General features: G+C 30.4%; 1 protein-coding gene across 2 annotated transcripts in view; it reads left to right on the forward strand.

Annotated features, from left to right (window-relative positions):
- Positions 1 to 23,527, forward strand: part of LOC112595368 (POU domain protein 2-like) — a 38,034-nt gene extending 14,507 nt beyond the window's left edge. Inside the window, exons 2-7 of one of the 2 annotated variants that reach the window (XM_025340528.1) lie at positions 15,178 to 15,234; positions 16,635 to 16,753; positions 21,893 to 22,024; positions 22,095 to 22,277; positions 22,359 to 22,671; positions 22,751 to 23,527. In XM_025340528.1, coding sequence (XP_025196313.1) covers positions 15,178 to 15,234; positions 16,635 to 16,753; positions 21,893 to 22,024; positions 22,095 to 22,277; positions 22,359 to 22,671; positions 22,751 to 23,340 — 1,394 coding nt within the window. In that variant the 3' untranslated portion in view covers positions 23,341 to 23,527. The remainder of the gene's footprint in view (positions 1 to 15,177; positions 15,235 to 16,634; positions 16,754 to 21,892; positions 22,025 to 22,094; positions 22,278 to 22,358; positions 22,672 to 22,750) is intronic. The other variant, XM_025340527.1, reaches the window with a different exon arrangement.
- Positions 23,528 to 25,759: the final 2,232 nt, after the last annotated feature.

The raw sequence follows: 25,759 nt of genomic DNA on the forward strand, positions 1-25,759 counted from the left end.
CGGTACCCCCCAGACTGGTCCTAGACGGGTATTTTATTTTCCCTACCTTATTTTATAGTTTTGTACACTCATCTTCAATCCGAGCACACCGATTCAAAGAACTATTGCACGTGCTGCAACTGCTATTGTACAACAGACTATTTCAGTGATGTCAAGTTGCACACATCGGTCGAATATGTGATAATACATATGTATATTTTATAACGCATGATGTGAACAACATGTAATTAAATATAAAATAGTTATGTAAGTAAACGGAAAACATAAAAAAAAATTCAAAACCACATGTATTGTAACGTAACAATATTTATGTAAATCAGTTGTTTGCGTTGTTAAGAATAATTGTATAATTTAAAATACTTAAGTTATTTAACTTAAGGTAGTATTTTATTAAATAGAACGTCAGAAAAATATTATTATACTTGATAAGAATATTCAAGATTTTACAGGTTCAATTTTAAATTACAATAAATATATTATATTTTATTAGTGATTAGTTATTACTCTCATTTACTCAATTTACATAGGTAACAGTATAACTAATGATGATATGGAATCTTAAAAATTCAATAGGATATAAGCAAGATGTATATAGAAGTTAATATGCAACCATTGACTCGCAACTAGTGTGGAAACGTTAAAATACGCAAATTATTTTGTTAATTTACAATTTCGAAAATCTCTTTTTTGCAATTACTCATGTTAGATAATACAAACCTGCCGGGTTCAATCTATTTTTAGCAATATATTTTTTATTTGTTGTGAATATACACGAGCCTCGTGTACTTTATAATAAATGTATCCAAACATTAAATTATATATTAGACAAACAAATAGGTATACAAATGATAATAATTTATATTAATGTGTACTTATTTGTTTATTTATTTTACTAACAAAATAAAGGTATAATTTAATAAGCACAGATCGAGCAAATTTGCTCTACGACATTATTGTACGGTTCTTAACATTTATTTAAAGTTGTCTTGAAGATGAAACGATTTCAAAATAAATAATCAATCAGCGTTCGAGATGCGATTTGCTTGCACGCAAACGGCCAAACAGGACATAAAAAAAATTCGAGTTTCGCGACGGGATGCCGTCGTTACGTGTACGTCTCAGGAGGTGGCGTTTCTATACGTGCACTTTTACCTGAATATCGTCTGCAACGAATGAGCGAATGCGCCCGCGTCGATTGTTAATAATAATTCGCACCGCATCAATCATAACGCACGCGCGTTCAAAAATCCAAAAAGGGTGGTGTTGGACGAAGAACCCAATAATAGCTGCTCGTCCATTTCCATATTAACGAAACGACCGGCGGCTAACCCCTCACGCGAAAATATATCGCTTCAATTTCCTTTTCGTTTTTCCTCCTTTACACTCAATATATTTATATATATGTATTATTATGTCAGTGCGTGTGTGCAGTATTTGGCTTCTAGTTATATATCAAAGTCGTTTTTTTTTTTACCTTAAATCTATTAGACCGTTACCGCCCCGCGTATAGGTTTCGTATTTCTCTTTTTTGGGTCTGTTTTATATTTATTATTAAAACACTCGCTTGAGACCCGATGGACGTTTATAAAATGCTTTCTGTTAGCTTAGGTACCAGCTACTTTTCGTCTATAACGGCACACGAGTTGCTATATTATTGTTATTATTCGCTTTGAAAAAATCGCTCGATATGTTAGAGGTATTTTAGGTATTTTTTTTTAATGTATATTTTTCTATTTTACCCTATAACGCTGGTCGATTAAAATGTTATTTTAATATACAATTAACTTTAATATACCTATAGGTACTATTTTTTAATTTTTTTTATTGTATTATATTTTATTTACTAACTGTGAGTTGTAGTAAGTTTATTATTAAATACGGAATAATTAGGTAAATTTATTGATAAATTAAATTATTGCATACAATGGTTAACTATAGTATTATAATGTTTTTCATAATAATATATAAAAATTACACATGCAATAATTTACCTATTGAAATTGAAATTATACTAATATTATTATGATATGCATTATTTATGATTGTATAATAATAATATATTATTTATATTAAACATTAATTCTTACTATAAACTAAAACATATTCATTGTTTGATAAAGATGCATTCAGTATTTTATACTCTTTATGTTACTCTAAAATTTAAATGACCTTAATATGTAATTGTAAACTCATGCTCAAAGTAAATTAAATTCCATATGTAATTCACGCAAGAGACTTGGGACATTTTTTGTTGAAAAAATTTATTTTGTTAGGTTTTAAATGCATTTAAGAAGAACAGAATTAAATATTTTATTGTGCCGTAACTCTTGAAACATATTTTTATTTTATTATAACATATACAAACATTAGGATGCTATTCTAAATTAACGGTTTATTATAATTAAATTTAAAAAATAAAAACGTCCGCTTGAATATCTATTTCATTATTTTTTTCTCTTAACTCTCTTATTTAGATTAAAGTATGAAACTATAATAATGACATCACGAATAAATAATAATCTATTATAATTCTTTCCTTTAATGACTCAACCATTGCATTCGTTTTAAACATTTACTCGTATTTTCAGACACCCAAAAACTTTTTCTCTTTATTACCATTTCCTGCAGCGTAGTTAAAAATATCGAGTTCCTTTTGAAGACGGCGAGTAAACCTTTAATATAATTTCGATACCCTTTAACCTAATCCTATTAATTTTTTTTTTAATTGAATTTTTATTATAAATCCTTCACCCCCGTACCGGATATAAATAAGCTTATGAAAACCTTTAAAAAAACCCGTCTGACATATTCATTTGCCAATCATAATACTGACGCGTATTGTATTATCCATTTACTGACAGGTAGGGTTTCATTTATATATGACAGCGTTTGCAACGTGTCTATTTTTTTTTTTTTGTACCTTGCAATGCAGTAGTAACTATAGTGGGAGGATTGTACAAGAAGGTATAATGTTCATAATAATCTAGCAAATTTATACAGGGTGTAATGATGTGCAGTTAAGTTTTTTATGCCTTCCCTCCAGCAAAAATACCTAAATTTAACGATACTAATTAATGTTTGCCTCGGTTATGTGCTTGCTTGGAAAGTGTATTCTTACGTGAGAAGCATATCTTTATACACTATGCTAAACGTTTTGAATAATGATTTAAAAAAAAAATACCCAAATAAATAGTGTAAATATTAAACGCATAATGTGATGGTAAGAAACTAACTATATAAGTTATATGTATGGTTTAAAAGAGGAACGTGAGACTTCTGCATCGGCCACCGACTAATTGCCGAATATGCGCCGCAGTACAAGCTAACGATCTCGTTTGATTGATGTTGCTGCACATTTCAATGTCCTTGCCGGTCTATGTGTGTATACATTATTATCATTATTATTATTATTATTATTATTATATACGTACGAATAATATTCGGTCTCGAAAGAAAGAAAAACGCCGCTGTAAGAATGAACTGAACGACCTCTGAAAATCGAATAACGTATACGCAAGAGCTAAAAACTACACGTCGCCCGTGTGTGTATCATTTTATTAGAAAACAGTCAGGATTTGTAGTGCATACAGCCGGCGGGTTGGGATAAAAACGCCCTGGAGCGACTCCGGAACAGAAAATTTAATAATAAAAATAAGTCAAACACGGTGCAGAAATTGTATTCGGGAGGAGTTCTGGGAATTCTGTTTGTTTTTACTACCTTCCCCGCCTGGGGTCTTTGCCTTTGTGTAAACACCAATATCGTCAATGCCTTTGCCGCTGTATGTGCTTATTCGACGGTGAAAAACGCGGAAAAAATTGTCGAGAAAAAAAAACGTACAGCCTTTTTTACAGGTCACTGCGATTACACGGTTTTCTTTATCTCTCTATCTGTATTTTTCACTTGGAAATTTTCGAACCGTAAAGCTTGCGTTAAAAACACCTATGCGCGCTTTCGTGTCGGAAGAGCACACCCCCGTGTCCGGTGACGAATGTGCCGTCGTCGCGTAATCGACCAAGACGCGACCGATTAAACGAACCGTTGCCTGTGACAATGTATCGAATTATCTCACATGAAAAATAATAATCGGTCTTTCAAACTAATGATGATATCACAAACGAATCAAATGTGCGGTGGAGTCGAAAATTGTGTCGATAGATACAATAATATATTTTGCTTGCGTAACTTTGATACATTAGACATTTATATATCAGGAATTAAAATTTCGATTAAATATTAATTATATAGGTATTTTTGCATTATTGTACTAAAGCTAAATTGCGTATAAAGTAAAAAAAATATTCTGTGTACCTATGTATAATACGTTTGTATATATTTATATATTATTGAGTAGTTATTAAAATTCAATAGATATATTAAGTTTATATTACCAAGAATCCTACAATCAGTACTTGTCATAAAAAATATTCGTTTGTCATTTGTTTGACAGTTTCAAATATTGTTAATTCAATATATTAGGAGACAGAAGTAATGAAAAAATAGTGTTGAAAGAAATAAGATGATGTTATCTGGGTTGTATTTTTTTTTTCTGGATTATATAAATACGAAAACATGTTTGAGTTTATTCATTCTTTTTTTTCGTCAAAATTGTCAGGTGTTAGCGAATCCAATACCCACGAGTATTCTGTCGTCATATATACATAACTGAACATACCCTTGGATAACACTGGCAATTTTTCTTTTGGAAACTGATCATCCATACGGGAACATTTCTTTTTTTTTTGTGAAAAAAATCTATCGCAAACAATAACCGTAGAAAAAATTAACACTACCTTTGCGTGATATAAAAATAAAACCGTGAGAACTCGTTTTTTTTACTAAAAAACCAACCCCAAAATATATTCCTAACTTGAGTAAAAAAAACCTATATATGTATAAAATATATACGTGTATAATGTATAGGTACCGTTGAATTAATAATAATAAAAAAAAATATTTCTAACCTGAATTAAACGATTCCCCCTTTAAAAAAATCTGTATACTATTAAGTAGGGAATTTTTTCGTGGGAATTACTGTTTTTTGCGTAATAATGGACATTTTTTACACTTTAAAATATGTTGCTTTTTTTTCCGTTTCTGAGGGAGATTGACCCCCTACCGTTGTATACGTAGGTACGGAAATAACTTGATTTTAGGGTTAAAAAGATAAGTGGTTCCGGATTTTTTTTTTAGTCAAACCCCCTATTTTTTTTTTTATTAAATCCAAAAAATCGTAAGGTATTGTTCGCGGTAGTATTTCGAATAACAGGAAAATGTAAAATATCATTAGATACATTCAAGTTCAGCTGTTTATCATTATTTTTGCGTGAGACTTTTTTTTTTAACCTTATACAGATTTATAATTTTTTCGTTTTTCTTGTATCGTAATTCAAATAACCTTATATACTTTATTATGAATTATAATCATCTATCCATTGATAGACATTCAACGGAAAACGACTACATTATCTATTGAAATGTCGTGATGTGATTTATTTCATCGTTAAGTTACTAATAAAAATTACTCTAAAAATAAACGCTTACGGATATTTAATACGTATAGGCATAATAAATTATAATAAAAATTATTTTAAAAATAAAAATCATTTATATACACACTAACGGAAATTTTGTACCCTAACGCCATTTGTTCAATTCCGTTAATAAATATTACCAATGATAGACGATTCTTTATTAACATAATGTGTAACCCTTCTCGACTAAAACAGCCATTTTATTCGATCCCTATTTTTTTTTACTCTATATAATATAGACTATATACAAAAAACCATGCAAGACCAATCGGGTTAACCGTTTTAGTAAAATTTATTCGATGTATTCGTTGTACCTATGTATTTTCCGTTAAACATTCAACAATCGATTTTTTTTTTATTATTAACGTTTTTTACCCCCTTTTCTTAAACCTACTTATCTTTCGCGGTAAACCAGGTTATGCTCACGTAACATTTCTTAGGTTTCATTCTACCGTTTATACATATTGTATATATCTGCGCCAATGTATCTTTAATGTCAGACACACATGTCATGCCGATTGTGATTGCTTTGCGTACACTGTGTGTGTGTGCGTGTTTTGTGGGGGGTAGTATGATTTTTACCAAACACAAAAAAAAAAAAAAATGCGGAAAAAAATAATGCAGCTGTGTTGGTTTAGAAAGAATACATTCGATATTGCGTGTATATAAAAAAGACCAGTAGGTATAGCTTTGCACAATGGGTCCATCCTAAAAACGCACATATCCGTATAGGACTTGAATAAAAAAAAATCCTGCGTGTAAATCAAGACAGCGTTTTTCGCGATTATAATAGCAAGATAGCACGGGTGCATGCTTATAAACTATCATGATGTACAATGTAAGAAAATATCAAAACAAAATGCATAATCGTGACAATAAATTATTAGGTAGGTATATATAATTCTTATAATCATGTTTATAGGTACGTGATGAAAAAAAAATTAATTAATAATAATAATTACTTTTACGAAATAGTATTTACGATATGATAATGCGTATTTCTTCAAAATATTGTTACGTATTATAATAATTTAAATAATAAATAGGTACCTTAGTATAATAACTAATAAATTAATATTATAACTAAAAGTATTTTCAATCCTTAAATTAGATAAAAAAAAGAGTTTGGTTGTTTTTTTATTAAACATGTACTATGCGTATATTTTATGAAATACGTCATACTGTGCGGTCTAATTATTTCTATCTATATTCCTATTACGTGTTCATTATTTTATATGTTCGCTTATTAGTGAATTGTAAGTAAAATGAAAAGAATGTGTTTCCAATTTGTCGATCAATGTATATATATTAGCGAGGAATGAATATGAATGTAATACGTGTGATACACACGTTGTGCACAAAAATTACGCAATAAAACCTGTGTTGTCAAAACAGCACCCAGAAAAAATAACGGCTTAACTATTCAAATAACCATAATAATAATACCTATAATGTTATTATTATTCTAATGAAGCCCGTGTGTATAAGTTGATCAGCGAAACAATTAAGAAAGCGCAGTGCCGTCGGCGCACGAACAATCGGTACTTATTGCGAAAACCTATACGCTTTGTCCCACGGTTAAGATAAGAACTAAGAATATAAAAACATATTTAGAATACGAAAAATACTTTGACTTTCGATTTTATAGTGTTTTGTATTTTAAAGTCGATTTCAAAATAACTTAATAGTAATCAATTATTAATAGCTGGTAAACCTTTCTGTTAATCTTAAATATCTTTATTAAATCTTTTTTATAAGTACAATGTTTAAAATTTATTTTATTTTTATTGAAAAGTATTGTGTATATGAGTATATAATAATATTCATGTATAATTATGTTTGATTAATGTATTTTCAATTTGGATATTATTTAAAACTTCAAACATTATAGTACAAAGCGTTAGACTGATATTTTAATAGAATTAAATTCAGGAAAGCTATGGTCAGAGAGAAAAAACATATGACGTCCCTCTTCTACTTCTAGAATCTCACAATATGTACTCGTAAGTAAATTGGGGGAGGACACGAAGGATATATATTATATATGTATTCAATCATCGGACGGTTTTTTAACATACCCCTTTTTCCAATTCACTGGCCTTTGTATCCACGCTATCTGCCCTTTGCCATGTCTCTTCTTATCTGGTATTATTGTTCCTCACTGACCTTTTGAAATTCCTATTTTCCATCTTTACTCCCTTGGCTGCTTTAGATTATTGAGGGAACACTGAACACACAAGCACGAATTCATCGTTTTCGCTCTATGCCCAATGTTTGGCCGCCGAATTATTTCTATTTACATTTCAATCGGATTTAGTTCAAATTATGTGACTGGTTTTTTAAAGTATATATATATGTATTTAGTTGATCTCAGCTCTTTAAAAAACGTCAAAGGTTGTGTTCGGAATTCTGAATGATTTTTTTATCATTTCGAAATCGAACAAAACAAAAGAAATAAATTCATTTCCTATTATTTATTTACTCTGTACTCGTCAACAGCTGTTAAGGCCAAGTGGTTATTTTTTATCCTTTTTTTAGCTAGAAAATAAACTCCTACTTGGGTAAATGGGTGCGAAATTGAAAGGCACTTAAAGTAAAACTCTAAAAAAACGTGCGAAAGGGTCCGGTCAAAATTCGATTATGGTGGACAATATAAAAAAACCTATAAGTCTGTATAGAACGCATTTTAGGGTTGGTCAATGGCATTTAAATTACGTTTTTTTAAGCGAAAGATTGAATTATTTTCGTCTTAACGTTGAAAAGTTCACTTAACACGAATTTGTTGACTCCATCAGTGAACTTAATTTCGTTCATATGAGACTTGTTACATACTAACTCTCAATAAATAAAAAATAAGTAACTTAATAATAAAAATTATTTTTATAAACTTATTGTCAACTTTATTTGTTGAATCACCATTTTGTTTTTTCTTTCATTGAACTACATAAACCAATCAGGTAACGAATTACCATATCGTCAACCCTTACAATCACCCCTTTTTTTGCATAACGGTTTTTATAGGCTACTTTTAAAAAGGGTATACCATTGTAGCATTGTGTACTTTTGAAAAATCCGTTACTTAAAAAATGTTGTTGAATTAATGAACCTCCCTTTAATTTTCACTTCCTCCTTAGCAATCTAACACCCCGGGATCTTAAGTTTATAATACATAATTTTTTTTACAAATATATTTTTCGTTGGCAAAAAAAAGGGTGTGCATTTCGACACAAGCACGTGACGCAGGTGGTAAAACCAACCGTTTTTTTTACCCTTTTTAATGCAGGTATATAAAAATGAATAAAAGAGCTGAATAAATAGCTCGAGCCAATAGGGTGCTTTTTCACCCCTTTTGAATAGAAAAACAACTACTGCGCATTAAATCCAGCATGTTTAAAAGAGAGTAACGTTACACGTACTATATAACATATAGTATAAACAATTTCGCTATTCATTGATTGAAAATACTGCAAAAGGGTTTTACTACTGGCACAAGCTATGTTGGCATGCGTTACTTACATTCAACCCTTCTGTTAAATATACAGGTAATAATAAAAAGGGAAATTTTGTCACGTGACACGAGCATAATAAAATATAGAAACTAAACGCGAGCTACCATTTTTTTATTCAACATTCTTTTTAATAATTTATGTATGCACATAAATAAGAAAATAAATTGTGTTAATTTATTACGTAAAAGATGTAACGAACAATTATTCGAGGGAAAATAATTTAAAATTTTATTGCAAGTATTAGAATGCTGAATTAAATTTTATTAACTAGTTGAGTTTTACAAATTAGTTATGCACACTTTAACACATCTGTTATAGAAAAAAAATGGTCTATACGTAATCGAGAGTTACAATAAAAAGAAAAAAACAATGAAAATATCTTGGATTGCATGGGGTATACAAGAGGTGGCCTTGTAAATGTAGACATTGTAAGGATATCGGTAGTATAATTTTTACGTATATATATATATTAAGGGACTATTGCATTTCAACAGCAGGTGTTACGAATCTCTGATTTATATGTGCAGACATGCGAAAAGCGCATAAAAAAACAAACGAGTATGCGAGGGTGGCACATCTTGTAATACGATGAAAACATGCCATCATAAACTCGTGCTTGTGTATCATTCACCCCTTTTTATATTCGGTCATTTTTTTCGTTTTAGGCCTCTAGTTGTTCAGATTTTCTCCACCGTTTTTTCAGCCCCTCGACATAACGATGTGTAGTAGTTAAATGGACTGAGCGATAAAACCCAAGTTCAACAAGTATTATTATTCTATTTGAAAACAATTTTCCGTGTATCTAAATAATTTTTAGTTAAAAAAAAAATATTTTTAATTGATAATATCGGTTTTTTTTGTACATACTATAACTATATCTATAACAGCTAATTTAAATTTTGTAATTTGTAGTGACTACATTTTTATGATTAAGATTACACTAAATTAATACTTAAAAGTAGACTGTTCGTTAAATAAATACTATAAGCAAGCATGTGGATATCATAAATAAGCTGTGTTTTGCCAAGGGCGAGTGATCATGTTTAAAAGGCGTGAAATGAATAACGTTGAAATATCGTGATGTTGAGGGTCAATTTATTATTATTATTATTTTTTTTTTTGTAGTAAAGAATGATTGCAAAAAACGATTTTGGTAAAAACCGGAAGATAATTATATATAAGGTATATGATATTATAAGTATGTAAGTAAAATGGGTACTGACATCAAAGGGCAAAGCATTTCGTAATAATATATAAATTCAATTGTAAAATGTTTATTCAAACGTAATCAGCAGGGTACCAAGAATTTTTCGAATGTGTAAAGCTGTTAGGTACATTGTGTATTGAATTCAAGAATTGCGTGCAGATTTACAGGGTTTCTCAAATTTTTAAATTATTAAATCATTAAATCAACTGATTCTATTATTAAATTTATATCTATTAAGTATATTCGTGTATAAAAAATACGTAAAAAAAAAAATAATTATTACAACAATCATAATATAAAGTATTATCTATACTCAGTATTTAATATTTATATTATACTTCTTATCCTCTTTGAATAAAACATTATGTGTTTTTGAAATATGAATCACTGACGTATGGTACGTGTGTCAAACACCCAAACTGTGTTTCTTGTTAAATGTTTTGTGATGGTTTTTATATATAATTTTGTTCAACGGGAATTTTGAGACACAATTGTACACATCGAGTAGGTAGAGAAACTACATTTTAGGTAGGTAATAAAAATGTATAATATTGTATACACAAAAAAACCAAAATTTTGAACGTAGGAGGGGATAACATAACATCGAAATTAGGTCCAAATAAATATTTGAATAGTATATCATGTTAAGTGTTTATGAACTGTTCGATCCGTAAATATTGTTCCTGTAATACACGTGTATTTTATGTTAATGATTAGTATTAATTTAAATAGAAGAAATGGAACCTTATATTGAAATCACTAAATATTTTTCTTATCCGAGTAAGTCTTTATTCTTTATTATGACTAGAATAATCTAAATAATAAATATTATTCAATAAAATGCTTACTTTTTAGTATTTTGCGTATAAGAATAACAAACAAAATTTAAAATTTAACTATCTATTGTCAAATATGTAAACATAAACGTTATTGACTCATAAAATCATGTGTACCGTTCAATCAATGGCAAGTATCCAATTACACGCTGTTTAGCATAATATTTTTGTTAGCTATGATTATGTGCTATGTATAATAACTGTACTCGTATATCCAATTTTTAAATCGGTTATAATTTAAAACTATGATAGTTCGCTTTCTAAGTTACTTTAAAATAAAATATTTAACTTGGAGAAAGTTATATTATAAAGAATATAAATTATTCTTTCCTAATATGTTTTATTTTCTTCTATATTACGTGACCAGTCATAGACACGAAGTCGATACTTATTGCTTATACGATTATGATAACTCTACATTGTTTGTATCGTATTATATATATTGTTTTATTTTGTGTTTTTGATTGTTGAATTTAATAAAACGTAGCACAAACTTGTCCATGATTCTCAGAGTTTCTAATTTCCATTTAAAATTTTTTTATTATTTTACAATTTTACTTATATATTTTATAGTTAGTGCTTACAATTCTGTCACAATAAGAGTAATATTAACATCGTTTAATATATACTCTACTATATACTCTATATATCTACTCGATTCCAAGATGACGGAACTCTTGTGCACATGTTGGTTCTCAGTTTAGGGAATGAAGAACTTTCAACTAATGTCTAAGGTAGGGGAGGATAGATATTTATTATTAACGGCCTTTAGAGGTTGCCGTTTGGGGTGTTTGGAAGGGGCTGATAACTTGTATGCGTATAGTAGTGGACACCATAATGAAATAGTTAATGGGAAATAATTGAAAAGGGAGCACTGAAGAGGGAAAAGAGCTATAGTTTTTGTTAACTTACTGAAAAAAAACTGAAATATAAAACATAGTTGGGTATGTACTCGTATAAAGGTTATTTACCTATTACTTTTTTTTTTCCAAAATCATAAATCTCACTTTTTTTTTTTAATGCGAAACATTTTTTTTGACATACAATCATTATATTGTTATAATTTGTTGATTTAATACTAAGAAAATTAATAGTTTATTTTTATTTTTTACAATAATACACCTATGGACGGTCACGCTTTTTTCTTCGTTAAAATTATTATTATACACAAATATCTGCATGTTAACGGATATAAACGTAAGGACAAAGTCTTTTGTCAGGTACAAGGTGTATTCAAACTATTTTCAAAGAAATCGCTTTTTCTACCTGGGATACAGACCAAGTGGTCAGCCCAGGATGGCAGGATTAGCATATAATACACATATAGATAGTACGCGGTGCACATGTGTCGAAGATTATAATGTGTACAATAATAAAATATACATTTTAAATGTCCGTATCGACCCTGAATCGGCATTTTCAAAACTCCTGGTGGTATTTTGTATGATGTATATTTTCACAATGAATGGTAGCCTGGTGTTATTGGAAATGTATAATGCAAAAATATACACACATACATAAACTATAATACATCCTTCCAATTTTAATACCCTACTAAATATTATAAGCCACACGCGCGTGGAATACGTATACCACCGAATGTCGTGATAATCCGTGTGTTTGAAATATTTTGTTTAATTTACATATTGTTATACACAGCCTAGTTATGGAAGTTCTGACCAGAATAAATAAAGTAGGTATTCCTACGTTTTTGGCTAGTGATATGAATAAGAAGGGGGTATTATTTTAGCCCTTCATTTTAAACGTATACTATTTATTTGTTTAGGGTGAGCCTTTTGAACCATACTTAAATTATTAAAATAGTATTCACAAATACTAAATTTTATATTCTTTTTCGATGGAAATTCGAATTATATTTTTTGTATTTCGGTCAGTTTACTCCTGATGTCTATTTATTTATTCATTTTGTTTTTCATAAAAAAAACCAATTCAAATTATTCTCCCTTTGGTGAATGATTCAGACTACAGCTCACTCGTATATGCAAGATTTGCTGACCCCTATATTATAGCCCGCCCCCGAGCCAACATCTGCGATGTATTGGGGAATATAATGAATATACGTGCGGCAAACATTCACAGAGCTGTATTACTATAATATATTCAGTGTACATATATCCAGTTTCGAGACAAAAACTACCCTCATTTTTGGGGATTTTTCGCTTATATGTATATGGATTACGCATGCACGGTCGCTCTATTTGCGAGGGTATTAGAATATGTCACACACAAACAACGATCAATATCTAAATGAGTCATTCTGTGAGTTAGTGAAATCAAAATGTCCTTTTGTACATAACTAAAATAATTGTTGTAATACTGTAGACAATCACAAACGACCAATCTAACATCATACTTGTACCTTACTAATATAATGTATATGATCAGTATATGAATCTATAAACTTATAACATATAGTATACATTAAGTATTTTGTCTTAATGTAATCGATGATACAAATTGATAACATCAATTGTATAAGACACCAAAAAAGCAAGATTTCAATTACATTATTTGTTTTTTAAATATTGCAATGTAACAATATTTTAAATTTTTTTTCTTTTGTTGGTGGTCAGTATTTTAATTATTATGACATGCAAAGTATACTTCGGTACCTATATTATTCTGGTATTACATATAATTGTGTGTATTTCTATCGTATTGTGTTATATATTTGAAATTATAAATAAGAAAACATTTTTAATGTTAATAACTTATAAATAGGTATTATTTTTATTACTTTGAAAAGTATATTCTTTTAAAAACAATATTTGACTTAACCTAGAATATCTACTGTCAATAATTCGTTAAAATGTGTAATAGACGTGCTTTTGAATTTTTTATTGGGTTAAAGTTGCGTATACGATTCGTCAAATTTAAAGAGAGACTTGATAGACAGTTCTACTCCTTTGTCAAATATACATACACCCTAACCACAAGGAAATTATTAATTCATATAGCCTTGGTATAAAATTCAAAAGTGGAATTTCAGAGGTAAATTGACCAACTAACGACTGGTCATTATTTATATTTAACTGACTTATTGGACTCGTTCGACAGGCAGTTTGGTGTATAAATTTAAATTTCCCGTCACCTTTCGTGTTTGTTTCCCCTCAAAAAAGGGGCTCCCTATAAAAAAAAAAATATAGTCCACTGAGGTTAAACGTAATAAATGGCCATAGGGTGTTTAGGTTGTCTTTTTTGGCGCGTTACGTTCGTATAAATAAGACACATCACTTCTGACTAAATCGCACTTTCGAACACGAAATGTCACCCTTGGGAATACATACTACTTATGGCCTTTATCTTTTTTCACTCGTCTTGTATAATAGTTCAATGTGTTTTGTGAATCCCTAAGTCTTTCTTATGAAACTCGTGAATTTTCATATGTTCGTTGTGGTCATTTTTAGCAATAGGAGCCGCTGTTAGATTTTTCACGTTTTATTTTCAACGACTTTCCATTTGTATTAATATTGTGAAAACGTGATCAGAGTTATTGTTATTAGATATGAAAAAATGTATAAATAAAAGTTTTTCTTTACTATATTTTATTTCATATAGGTTTGGTATTTCAAGCCCATTGGGAAATTAAGAGTGGAGTCGAGTTTTAGAAATTAAACGATTTAATATATTAACTTTGATCATTAACAAACTTGAATTTACCCATGGGAATATGTATCGAATTTTTCCTTAAAAATATCCTATATATATATATATAAGCGATATAAATATATAATTGGAAATTGTTAAAAATATTTAAAAAAAAATATATATATATAGCTTCTAATATCACGTGTTGTATTTTGTCAATAGCTTACCCTTCGTTTATAACCGCTGCTTTGGTCACGTCCCGTGACAAAAGGAAATGTGTGTATAAATCAGGTCCTTGTATAATATCTCGTGCCAGCTCTATTCAAAAAATTTCGACCGATTCCCTTTAGGCAGTGTACGCGTGAAGAACAGAAACACAACACAACAATCCGCATAGCACGAGCTCACAACCCTTTGAGACAGACCCCTCTTTATAACGTGAAATTGAATAGTGTAATGATAATAATTTATTTTTCTTTCACAGGTACTGATGCCGAGAGTATTAAAAGTGTCAAGTCTCAATCACCTATTCCAGAAGAAGGTAAGTTAAAAAATACTTTTATCTAGACTATGTAGTTTAAGTTAGGTAAGTAATATACACTATACTACTTACGTAAAAATATCTCAAATATTTTATATGCATATTTACTCTGTATAATATAATATAATATTATATACCTACGTAATACCATGTATATTTTACATACTCATAAAATAATGAATTTGATCAATAACAATGTCGTATAGTGAATATTATACAGCTCATATGGTTTAACCTCGATCATAACATCAGGGGTCAAATTCAAGTAAATGTAAAACCTTATAAGAGGGTGAAAATGGGGTAAAAAAGATTTGCTCCCTATATTTCTGCATATAATATAAAAACTGCATATAGCATAGGCTCAATTTGTGTGTTCGTGAACCCGTAAAACTATATTTTTGGCTTTAAAATCAACCCCTAATCGTTTATGGGAAAATATTTCTCGTGATTGACACTGAACGAAATTTACTTTTCGGAGTAAAAAGTACAATTTAGCCCGCATATAGGGGTAAAAGTGATTCAGCAAGATTTTCATTTATGTGTAAAGATAATAATACTTACTAGTTTCAAAACTTGTCCTAATTTTAACATTAGTGAGCACACTTAAAAACTATATTTATTTTATTTATATTCAACAAAACTAGACATACGGGCACCAGCATAATTAAGAGATGATCTGATATTACTGATTGGGTATAAAATCTGGTGCAACCCTCAATATCAATGGTCATCACCATTCAGCCCTAATTATAATAGGATGTAGTCGTATAGATAATACTTAAAGTATAAAGAAAATTACATTTATAATAATTATAAATTATATTTAATATAAAAATGAAACGTTAACATAATGTATAATATAATATAATCTGTTTTTTTTTTGTTTAACGAAACTATAATTTAAAGATTACAACCGAGTAAAATTGAAATGTCAGTTAAACTAGAAAAACTATGTTGGCTTTATAAATTGGGCGTGTGTACACGCATTCAATGGGTTAAAAAGGGTAGTTGGAAGCCATGTTCAATGCAAACCCTCGTTTGCATAACTAACCAATTGCAAAAATACACGACTTAGATGCGGGGTTATTTTTTTATAATCGTTTTTTATCCCTACATACGATTCATCATCGGCCCAATCATGATGCTGTATTATAGAAGCGTAAATTATTCGATAATCATTTTTTTAAACCCTTTTTACAAAAAGGGGTGAGACTCGTGGCAAATGACACCCCTTCGTGCACGAGCCAAGCCACACAAAAAGTATTATACATCAAATGATTTATGTATAAATTGTATGTACTAATGTCTAGTATGAAGCTTGTTAAAACTTTTAAATCAGTTATGGAACGATTTTTTTTTTCATTACAAAACTATGATTAATATTATCTTTTGTGTTATAGATGATAATGGTGAAGAGGAAAGGGTGGAAGATATCGTTGATCACAGCGAGGACAGTACTGGAAGTGATTTGTTGCTCAACTCAGATGGATCACCAGATAGAATTGGAGCATTAAATTTGGTAAATTTTAACAAAGTACATGTTATAGGTGTAACTAATAAAAATGTTCACTATACAACTCGAGCTAATGACCTTTTTTTCGAACCATCTATAGTTGCAAAAATACTTTAATAAAATAATATAATAATATACCTATTTTACTTCATTACTCGTACATTAAAATATATAGGAAATAGCACTTTTAAGCTTATTATTTCAATATTTGTATTTAAAACTACACACCAATGTGCATAACGGCATAACCCTAGCACCAGCTCAGAGCTCTGGTTCATTACATGTATGGATCCCTTTATAATTTAATTGTCAACTTTAAGTAAAAAACGAATATTTTGATTTAGTTAGACAAATTTGGCAAGACTCAATCGTTATTACTGTTATTAGTTATAATTTATAACTTATAAATTATATGATCGATCGAGATATTTATACACAATATTTAAAACTAGTCGTGTCTATCATATAAATCACAATGATTATTCGTGAAATGCGTTTACTGGTTACGCCCACATTGTGTTGTAGGCATACTATGATGTACGACGGATTGTAAGCGTTTATGTTCTCAACACTTGAGCAAACGGTATCATAACAGGTCGTTCGTCGCTGCGAATTTTACGGCGCATCTACCTACAATATTATATGTACCTACATGATATGCAACATGACCATCAGTCCCGCGCGTGTACGTGCACCTATAATAAACGCTCGCACTCACTCGCCACCAAAATGTGGATAATAATGATTGTAATATTAAAACGTCACAAGAACAAAAAAAAACGGGCTCTAACTCGCGGTTTAATATCATATGTTATGTATATAAAGCGTATTCGGCCATAAAGTGTCGGGTGGTGTTTGTTTTACGCCTTGTCGTTAGGTGTTTTACCGGAGCCCCGGGGGACATGCGTGATTAGAGGCGCACAAACTGCTGCTACCCGACGATTTAATAAATTCCACGCTCGCCACTAATTACGCGTAGGTATCCGTTTATAATTTCTTGTACAATAACGCTCGTGCAGAGAAATCACGACGGCGGTTGTATAATAACGACGCGCGCAATATTATGTTTGACGTTTTCTATATAATGTATTATGGTAAACACACACATACACATATTTTCACGTATAATATATTATAATATCGTATCTCATGTATTATTATATGTATATACAGCATTACTGTGATCATGTGCAGGGGGCGTTAACCCACAGGCTCAATAATTATTTAAGTCGTTTGGAAAAAAATTATCCTGTGAGCGCATATTTCTCTCTCAAGTTCTATTTGGCTCCGCACTCTATATTTATTTCTAATGTGATATATTAATAATTTTCAGACCTAAAACATTATACGCACAAAGCACCTATGTATACTGTATATATTATATAATATACGTATATGTTATGTACGCGAATGGTAATTTTCCCCACGCCTAATATATAGGTTAGGGGTGTATACATATTATTATACGCGTGTATAGATCGATCTGTTTTCATTGTATAATAATACGATGTCTTATATCGCTGTAATATATTCCGAGTGTCCGGTCAACATGCCTTTGATACGCGTTAGACTTCTTTCGTCCGAATATTTAAACATTTACAGTCTATTGAAGATTATACATCGATAGGTTTCCTATATATATATTATACATAATATTATGTGTGGCTCGAGGTTATCCAATATTCGACCCTTCTTTAATATAGCCTGGTTCAAAAAGAGTGCGAACTGCGGTCAAAATAAGGGCTCGACGTATGCTATTTAAATAAATAAAAAACTCATAAAAGGCTCAAAAAATAGCCCCTTTCGATTTCAGCAAACATGCTGTGTGTGATATATATAATGTATGGGAACTCATCGAATATGTATCCACAATAAAACACACATATGAACTGTCTTGCACAGTTGCACAAATAATATAACTTATCGAATCCCATATTATATTATGTTATCCGCAATTTATATACAATTTTTTTTTACACTAGACATCCAAGATTATATACGAATTTAAAATTCAAATTCGAAATTTACCATTTTGAATTTCCATTTGAAACGTACCTATGATTTTATCGTGACACCGTATTATCATTTGTTTGAGAAATCTCATGGGTAGAAATACGACAGAATTTCGGTTAATAAATATAAGCGTAACAATAATATTAAAAATAATCGGGACGAAATACAGATGGTTTTAATACATATAGACACGCCAGCACGATAATTTGAAAAAACTGTGTCTGTCCGGTCGAATTAAATATTATATTGTTTACCATTCATTGTGTATGTTTTTATTTGACAAAACTCGTATGTATAATATTATCGTTGTCATTTATTATGTTTGTCACAGACAAGAGGTAGGTGGTTCGATTTACGTATATATTCTTGTGCGTTTCTATGCTCTATCATACGATTATACGAATTTTTGAAAAAAAAAATCGATATTTGTGGGTGGCGCTATGGGTTGAGAGGCGGGTATATTAGGGGAATGATTTTTTTTTTTTCATTAGATCTCGTGGAAAGTTTGGTGTAACTGCCGCGCCGTCGAATGCTTTATGTTGTCCTATAGCGCACGTGGCTACCCATCCCAAAAAACAACACCACGCATCGACGAGGGAAATAAGTTATAATTAAATAAAAGGAATTTTGACAGCAGTCATATATTCGCGCTCGTGCTCACTCGTATGAAGACATCGTTGGTTCGGCGAGGCAACAAAAACAATGACACACACACCCACTATATATACCTACCGGTTGATAGGAATTGATTAATAACTTTGGCGAAATGTGTAGGTACCTTTATAGACTCCTCTGCGCCACCCCCCGCCACGTTGTCAACACCCGCCGTAATAAACCTGAACGTTCTTCCTAATGGCTTTTCCTGGTCTCGGTAAAAGTCATTGGTAAAGATGGCGGCGATGGCAAATTATTATTTTCGCCCGAAAAGGTTTTCTCTCGTCGCCGTTGGACGTGTCAATTATTATTATACACACTAGTACACTACACTCTCTACCAGAATCTATACTCGCGTATATGTATGTGTATGTGTTTAGAGTATTTAGACGTTATGTATTATACATATATTTTTCTAGTGTTCTGACTGTAATCAAATAATAAAGTAAAAATTTTCTTTCAACTATAACGTATAATTCCTGATTGTCTTATAGTTATTTATTTCGTGAAAATAATAAGAAATTCGTATTGTTTGTTTTATTTACTTTTCCTCGAGAAGAAATTGTTTATCAATTATAAAAATCCAGTTTAGGTAATAATAATAATGGTTAGAAACAGATCAACTTGAATTCGGGAACAAGTCAATAACGTTTAATTTTAATAGTGGAAAAAGAGTTTTGGTTATTTAAGCAAATAGGATAACTATAATGCTAGAGGATGCATTCCGGGTGCATAAAACATTATTGAAATTTGTACCGTATTTTTATTTTTTAAATCTGAGCATCCTACCGCGTGTGTGCGTGCATTGTTTTTCTATTCGTATCGACGATCAACAGCCAAGATGTATTCGCATCGTAGGGTTTTATTTTTTTTTTGAGATATTAACGCACATTCGCGGTATCTCTTTCGCAATTGACACGCAAAGAGATAACGAGGAAACGGGGCATAAGTGTAAAAACCGTTCAGATAAAAAATAATAGTAATAATTAATAATAATAACGACGATCGCGTGCCACCGACGCGACGCGTGTACCACCTATATAACTGTATACACCTATAACGAAATAATGAAAAAAAAAAACTCGATAAAAACCTGGCAGCCGGTGTCGGGTTACATAAAACAACTCATAGTTTTTTCGGTGTATTTTACTAATATGTGTGTGTTTATTACGCACAATAATAATAATTTCGTTGTTTTTTCTCGTTTTACGCTTTTGCCTATCCATCCAAATTGTCTATCGGATACACGACATTATTGTGTATATTGTGTTACAATTTCGTATTGTACAATACACACACAATATACAATATCATTTTGTATACATACTATTTATATTATTATAAATTAGATCGCGTACTTACCGCCGTCGCTGACCTCGTGTAATGTCACGTATGTATCCCTCCGCTGCTGCGTTTGTCGTTATTTTCCAGTTTCGTTTTTCCGCGCGTCGTCGTCGGTCGCTCGCACATTATCACTGTACAATGTACACAATATAAGAAAATCCATACGTCGTACGCGTTCGTAATGCAACCGATGGCAGAAAAATTTGTAAACAAAACGATCGAAAAATCATTCGACACATAGCCCGTAATATTAATAAACGCGTTTACACGTCACGCGCACACACACATATAAACTACACGACGACGGTACAGCGCACACTGACGACGATGAAACTTTTGTGCGAAACGAGGGAGACATATTATTATCACACGCGAACTTTCAGTGTCTTTTGGTTTTTCGCGCCAATACCTGCGTGACTGCGGCGACCGACAGACAATGCCGTTGCGATTCGCAAACAAAATGTTTTCCAGTTGTCGTTTCGCGTATTGGGTTTAAATTTTCCGAGAAATAACAGTGCCCCTCCATCCATAAATAACTAAACGCTTTTTTTTTCTTTTTTCTTTTTTTTTTATATTATTATTATTATTTTTAGTTTAGTTTATTTTTTTCTGATTGCGTTTTCGTTAATCGGTGGTTCGCGTTACTCGCGATAAATATTTTCGCACAATTACTTGTTTTAAACCACGAGTTAGCGTTTATCATTTTAAAAATAAATATGATCGGCGGTATACTAATTGTAGACATTTGATTTTTTCATTAATGTTTGTGTAAGTCCAAAATTCGAGTAAATTTATATAATAATTTATTGATCCTATAATTTAATTTCGTTTTAAATTATACGTGTCTATTTCCTTACACCTATTTACCTAAAGGCTAAATGCCTTATACATGATTTGTTTAGTATTGTAGTGCACTACTTACGTCTCTGTAATTTTGCATAAAATACCAGTTTGATTGTCTCTTTATTTTTCTGCTTAATTTTTAAAGCGACTACCGTATCGTTTTAATAATATTGAAATATTAATTTATTCTGTGGACAATGATTTGTATAATATTTTCATAAAAATAAGAAATGCGTGTCTTAAAAAGCAATGAATGTTTCAATATTTGAACAGTTTTATTTACTTTTTCAGGTTTCGCACAGACATTCTGGTAGCTCTTCGAGCTCAGGTGTTAGCAGTACCGGACCGTCGGGAAATTGTTCAGCAAATGTAACAAGTGGTAGTGATCCATTAGCTGCACTACAAAGTCAGCATTTCGCACAGGTATAATTAATATTATATAATTTGTTAAATATACGAAACTCATATCTAATATGTTTTGAATATTTTGTAGATTCCTGGATTGGGAGTATTATCGCCGCAAAGTAATCCATTGATCGGAAGTCCTCCTGGAGGGCAATCTTCTCTTACTCCTCAAGAACTCCAAGCACTTTTCCAGCAACAAATTCAATATTTATTAATGAGACAGTCTACAGCAACACATCAGAATCAGACTCCATTTTTTTTTCAAAACCAAGTAAATTTAATGGAAAATTTTTTTACATATTATTTTGTACTTGTTAATTGGTTATTAATAATTAAAACATATAAAAATTAGGTCCACCAAGCATTGACTCAAGCATCACTTCAACTACAACAGATCCAACAGGCTCAAAATATGACTAACAACCATCAGCATTCTCCAGTTGGTAATGGTCCTATTCAGTCGACACGTCCAGCTGGTTCTTCAACACCATCCCATCATTCTAAACACTCTGCTCAGACCCAATCATCTAATAATGACTTGGATCCATCAGCAGCAGCCGCTCTAAGCAGACTGGCAGAAACCAAAACTAGCACTGACGATACCACCGATCTCGAAGAATTAGAACAATTCGCTAAACTCTTTAAGCAAAGACGCATTAAATTAGGTAAGAATATTATATTTTACACGAAAAATAAAAAAATTAAATTAATACATTTTATTAATATCTTAAATTATCTCTTTAGGTTTTACTCAAGGTGATGTAGGCCTTGCAATGGGAAAACTCTATGGCAACGATTTCTCTCAAACAACAATATCTAGGTTTGAAGCTTTGAATTTGTCTTTTAAAAATATGTGCAAGCTAAAACCACTGTTGCAAAAGTGGCTTGTAGATGCTGATAGCACAATGACCAACCCTAGTGCATTGTGTAATCCTCTGACAACACCAGAAGCAATCGGAAGACGTCGCAAAAAACGTACGTCCATTGAGACGTCTATAAGATATTCTTTAGAAAAAGCATTTAGGGCAAATCCTAAGCCTACATCTGAAGAAATATCTATATTGGCCGATAACCTATCCATGGAAAAAGAAGTGGTACGTGTATGGTTCTGTAACCGCAGGCAAAAAGAGAAACGCATTAATCCGCCAACAACAACTATGGCTGGTCAAACTACATCTACCAATACAGATATGTTTACCGCTTCGATGTCAGTACAAAACCAGAGTGACATGTTTCCTATGCTAACTTCTCCAGGACATCCACTAGCACTTGTATCTTCTCCTTCCATTGGAGGTCATCATCACCATCACCATCATCAAAGTAACAGTGAGTGACATTGGTCCATCTCATCGTCCCTAAACAATGGATTTGATGAGCTCGGTCAACGTAGATATTTCAGGGCTCCTATTGATGGCAAATTATCACTTTGTTAGTCACATAAAATTTTGTATTGACTTTCATATTGAAAATTAGCAACAAATTCCTATTTGAAACAAATAATTAAAAACAAAAATAAAATCAATTTAAAGATCTATCCTCGCAATACTTAATTAAGTAAATCAATAATGATTTAATTTATAACAATATAATGTTTATATTATAATATATATTGTATACCTATCTGTTTATAAATAGTTTGTACATATAATTATTATTTTGCAACAAACAAAGTAATAATGGCTAGTATTTTAATAATTAATAATACTTAGTAACTTAAATTTAGATAAGTATGTTTTTTTTTTTTTGATCTGTTGTAACAATGTTAGTGAAATATTTAATTTCTTTTCACATTGTAAATAGTAACATTAAATTTGGGGATTAATCAAAATAATGTCATCGTCGATCTGAAAATCAAACTTTTTAAGTTTTATATTGTGCTAATAAGCAATCTTTCTTTTGTTAATTAATTTATATGTAAGTAATTTTTTTTTTTTTTAATGTGTTTTTGATAAAACTGTTTTAGTAATAGTTCATACATGTAAGTGATTATTATATTAATTTTACAACTGTATTGAACTATAGTATTGAAATATTCAGAGTTATTAGTCTTGGAAAACCACCAATCAATGTCTTGCAGAACATTATGTATGTTAAATTTGTTATCGTTTTTCATTGTTACACCATTGCAGGTCGTATTTTTTTGGGATCAAATACACTGATAATGTCAATGATGTTAAAATTATACAAATACTTAACCTGGAGACTTGAAAAAAAAAGTACAATGTTTTTTTTTTTTGAAGAATTTAAAATATAATGAAACATTTAAGGAGACAATAACAACTTTCATAATTCATTGTTTGCTGTGTTTTATTAGTGTGACTTTATAACTTAAACCTATTTATTTAATACATTTTGTTTTTGTTTTTTAAATCTGTTCAAATTCAATAAACTAAATTCAAAAAATCAATAACTATCGGTTTTTGGGTCCATTCACAGCATTTGAAACTTTTTTTTTTAAATTCACATATCATTAAAATCCACCTTTTTTTATTAATTTCACAAAAGTTCCTAAAGTCTTGCCTGTATGGCAATAGTGTAGTCATTAATCAATTCTTATCATAATTTAAGCCCTAGTGATTATTTGTCAGTTATTATTTTGAAATGATTCCATTAAGTGTTTACCCAAACAATAACCAGGGATTAAAATCATCACCAGGAATATTGTAAAAAGCAAATCAACTTTTGTTTGGTTCCAAAAAATTGTTGGTAACATTATCAATCCCATACAATGAAAATATAGTCTTATAGTCGTAGGGAATAATATTATATTCATAAGTGTTATCAGCCTCTCTACGTTAGGTATTAATTTTGTTTGACAATTTAGTGGTTTTTTTTTTTTTTTTAATCTTATTATTACAAAGAACTTTAGGGATTAATATTTTTAATTTTTATTACTAATGTTGTTTTTTTTTCTATTTGTTGTTCCTACAATTATGTGTTCAGCCTTTTTCTTTGACATACCTTATAAAGCCAACCGCGACATATCCCATAATACTGACATTACATTCAAAGTAATCTTTCATTGTAGTTTAATACCTTGTTCTAGAAATGTCTTATTTGTGAATTAAAAGTTGGACTTGGATGTTTTGACTTCTTGTACAGAACACAGTAACAATGTAATGTGTATGTTCATTGTCGAGACATTTAACTCCAAAATGTGAACGGATCGAATAACCGGCCATTGAACACGTTTGATTTTAACATACATTATTTTAAAGTATGCTTATGTTTTTAATTGTGCTAAAAAGATTATTAGCACTATCAAAAAATCAGTAACAAATTTAACATCAAAATTTCAATGTATACCGTTCCATTGTTCATATCATTAGAATAGAGAGGTGTGTTAACGTAAATTAATTAATATATAAATGTGTGTGTATATTTATATATATATATATGAATATGTATTTTATACATGCGCACGCGCACACACATTATTTATATATCTATATATATATGTATAATTTTATAAATTTAAGTTAAATTAAATAGTTAATAAGAGTATTTGTGTTTTTTTTTTTATTATTATTATATTATATAAATACTAGGGGCCGTGCTATCGGTTTTGTATACGTCAAAAAGTGTCAGGTAACTAAATGCTAAGGAGAAATTCATTTTAGTCTTATTAGTATGTGTAAAATATTAAGATAATAAAACAAAGATTAACTGAAAATCCTTGTTCATTTTTTATTTTTGGTTACCTGTCATGTCACCCCTATTTCTATTTTCAATGTGTAATAAAGTATAATAGTT

This window comes from Melanaphis sacchari, unplaced genomic scaffold (assembly GCF_002803265.2).
Source record: "Melanaphis sacchari strain LSU unplaced genomic scaffold, SCAv2.0 Contig271_pilon_pilon, whole genome shotgun sequence".
Taxonomy (NCBI): domain Eukaryota; kingdom Metazoa; phylum Arthropoda; class Insecta; order Hemiptera; family Aphididae; genus Melanaphis; species Melanaphis sacchari.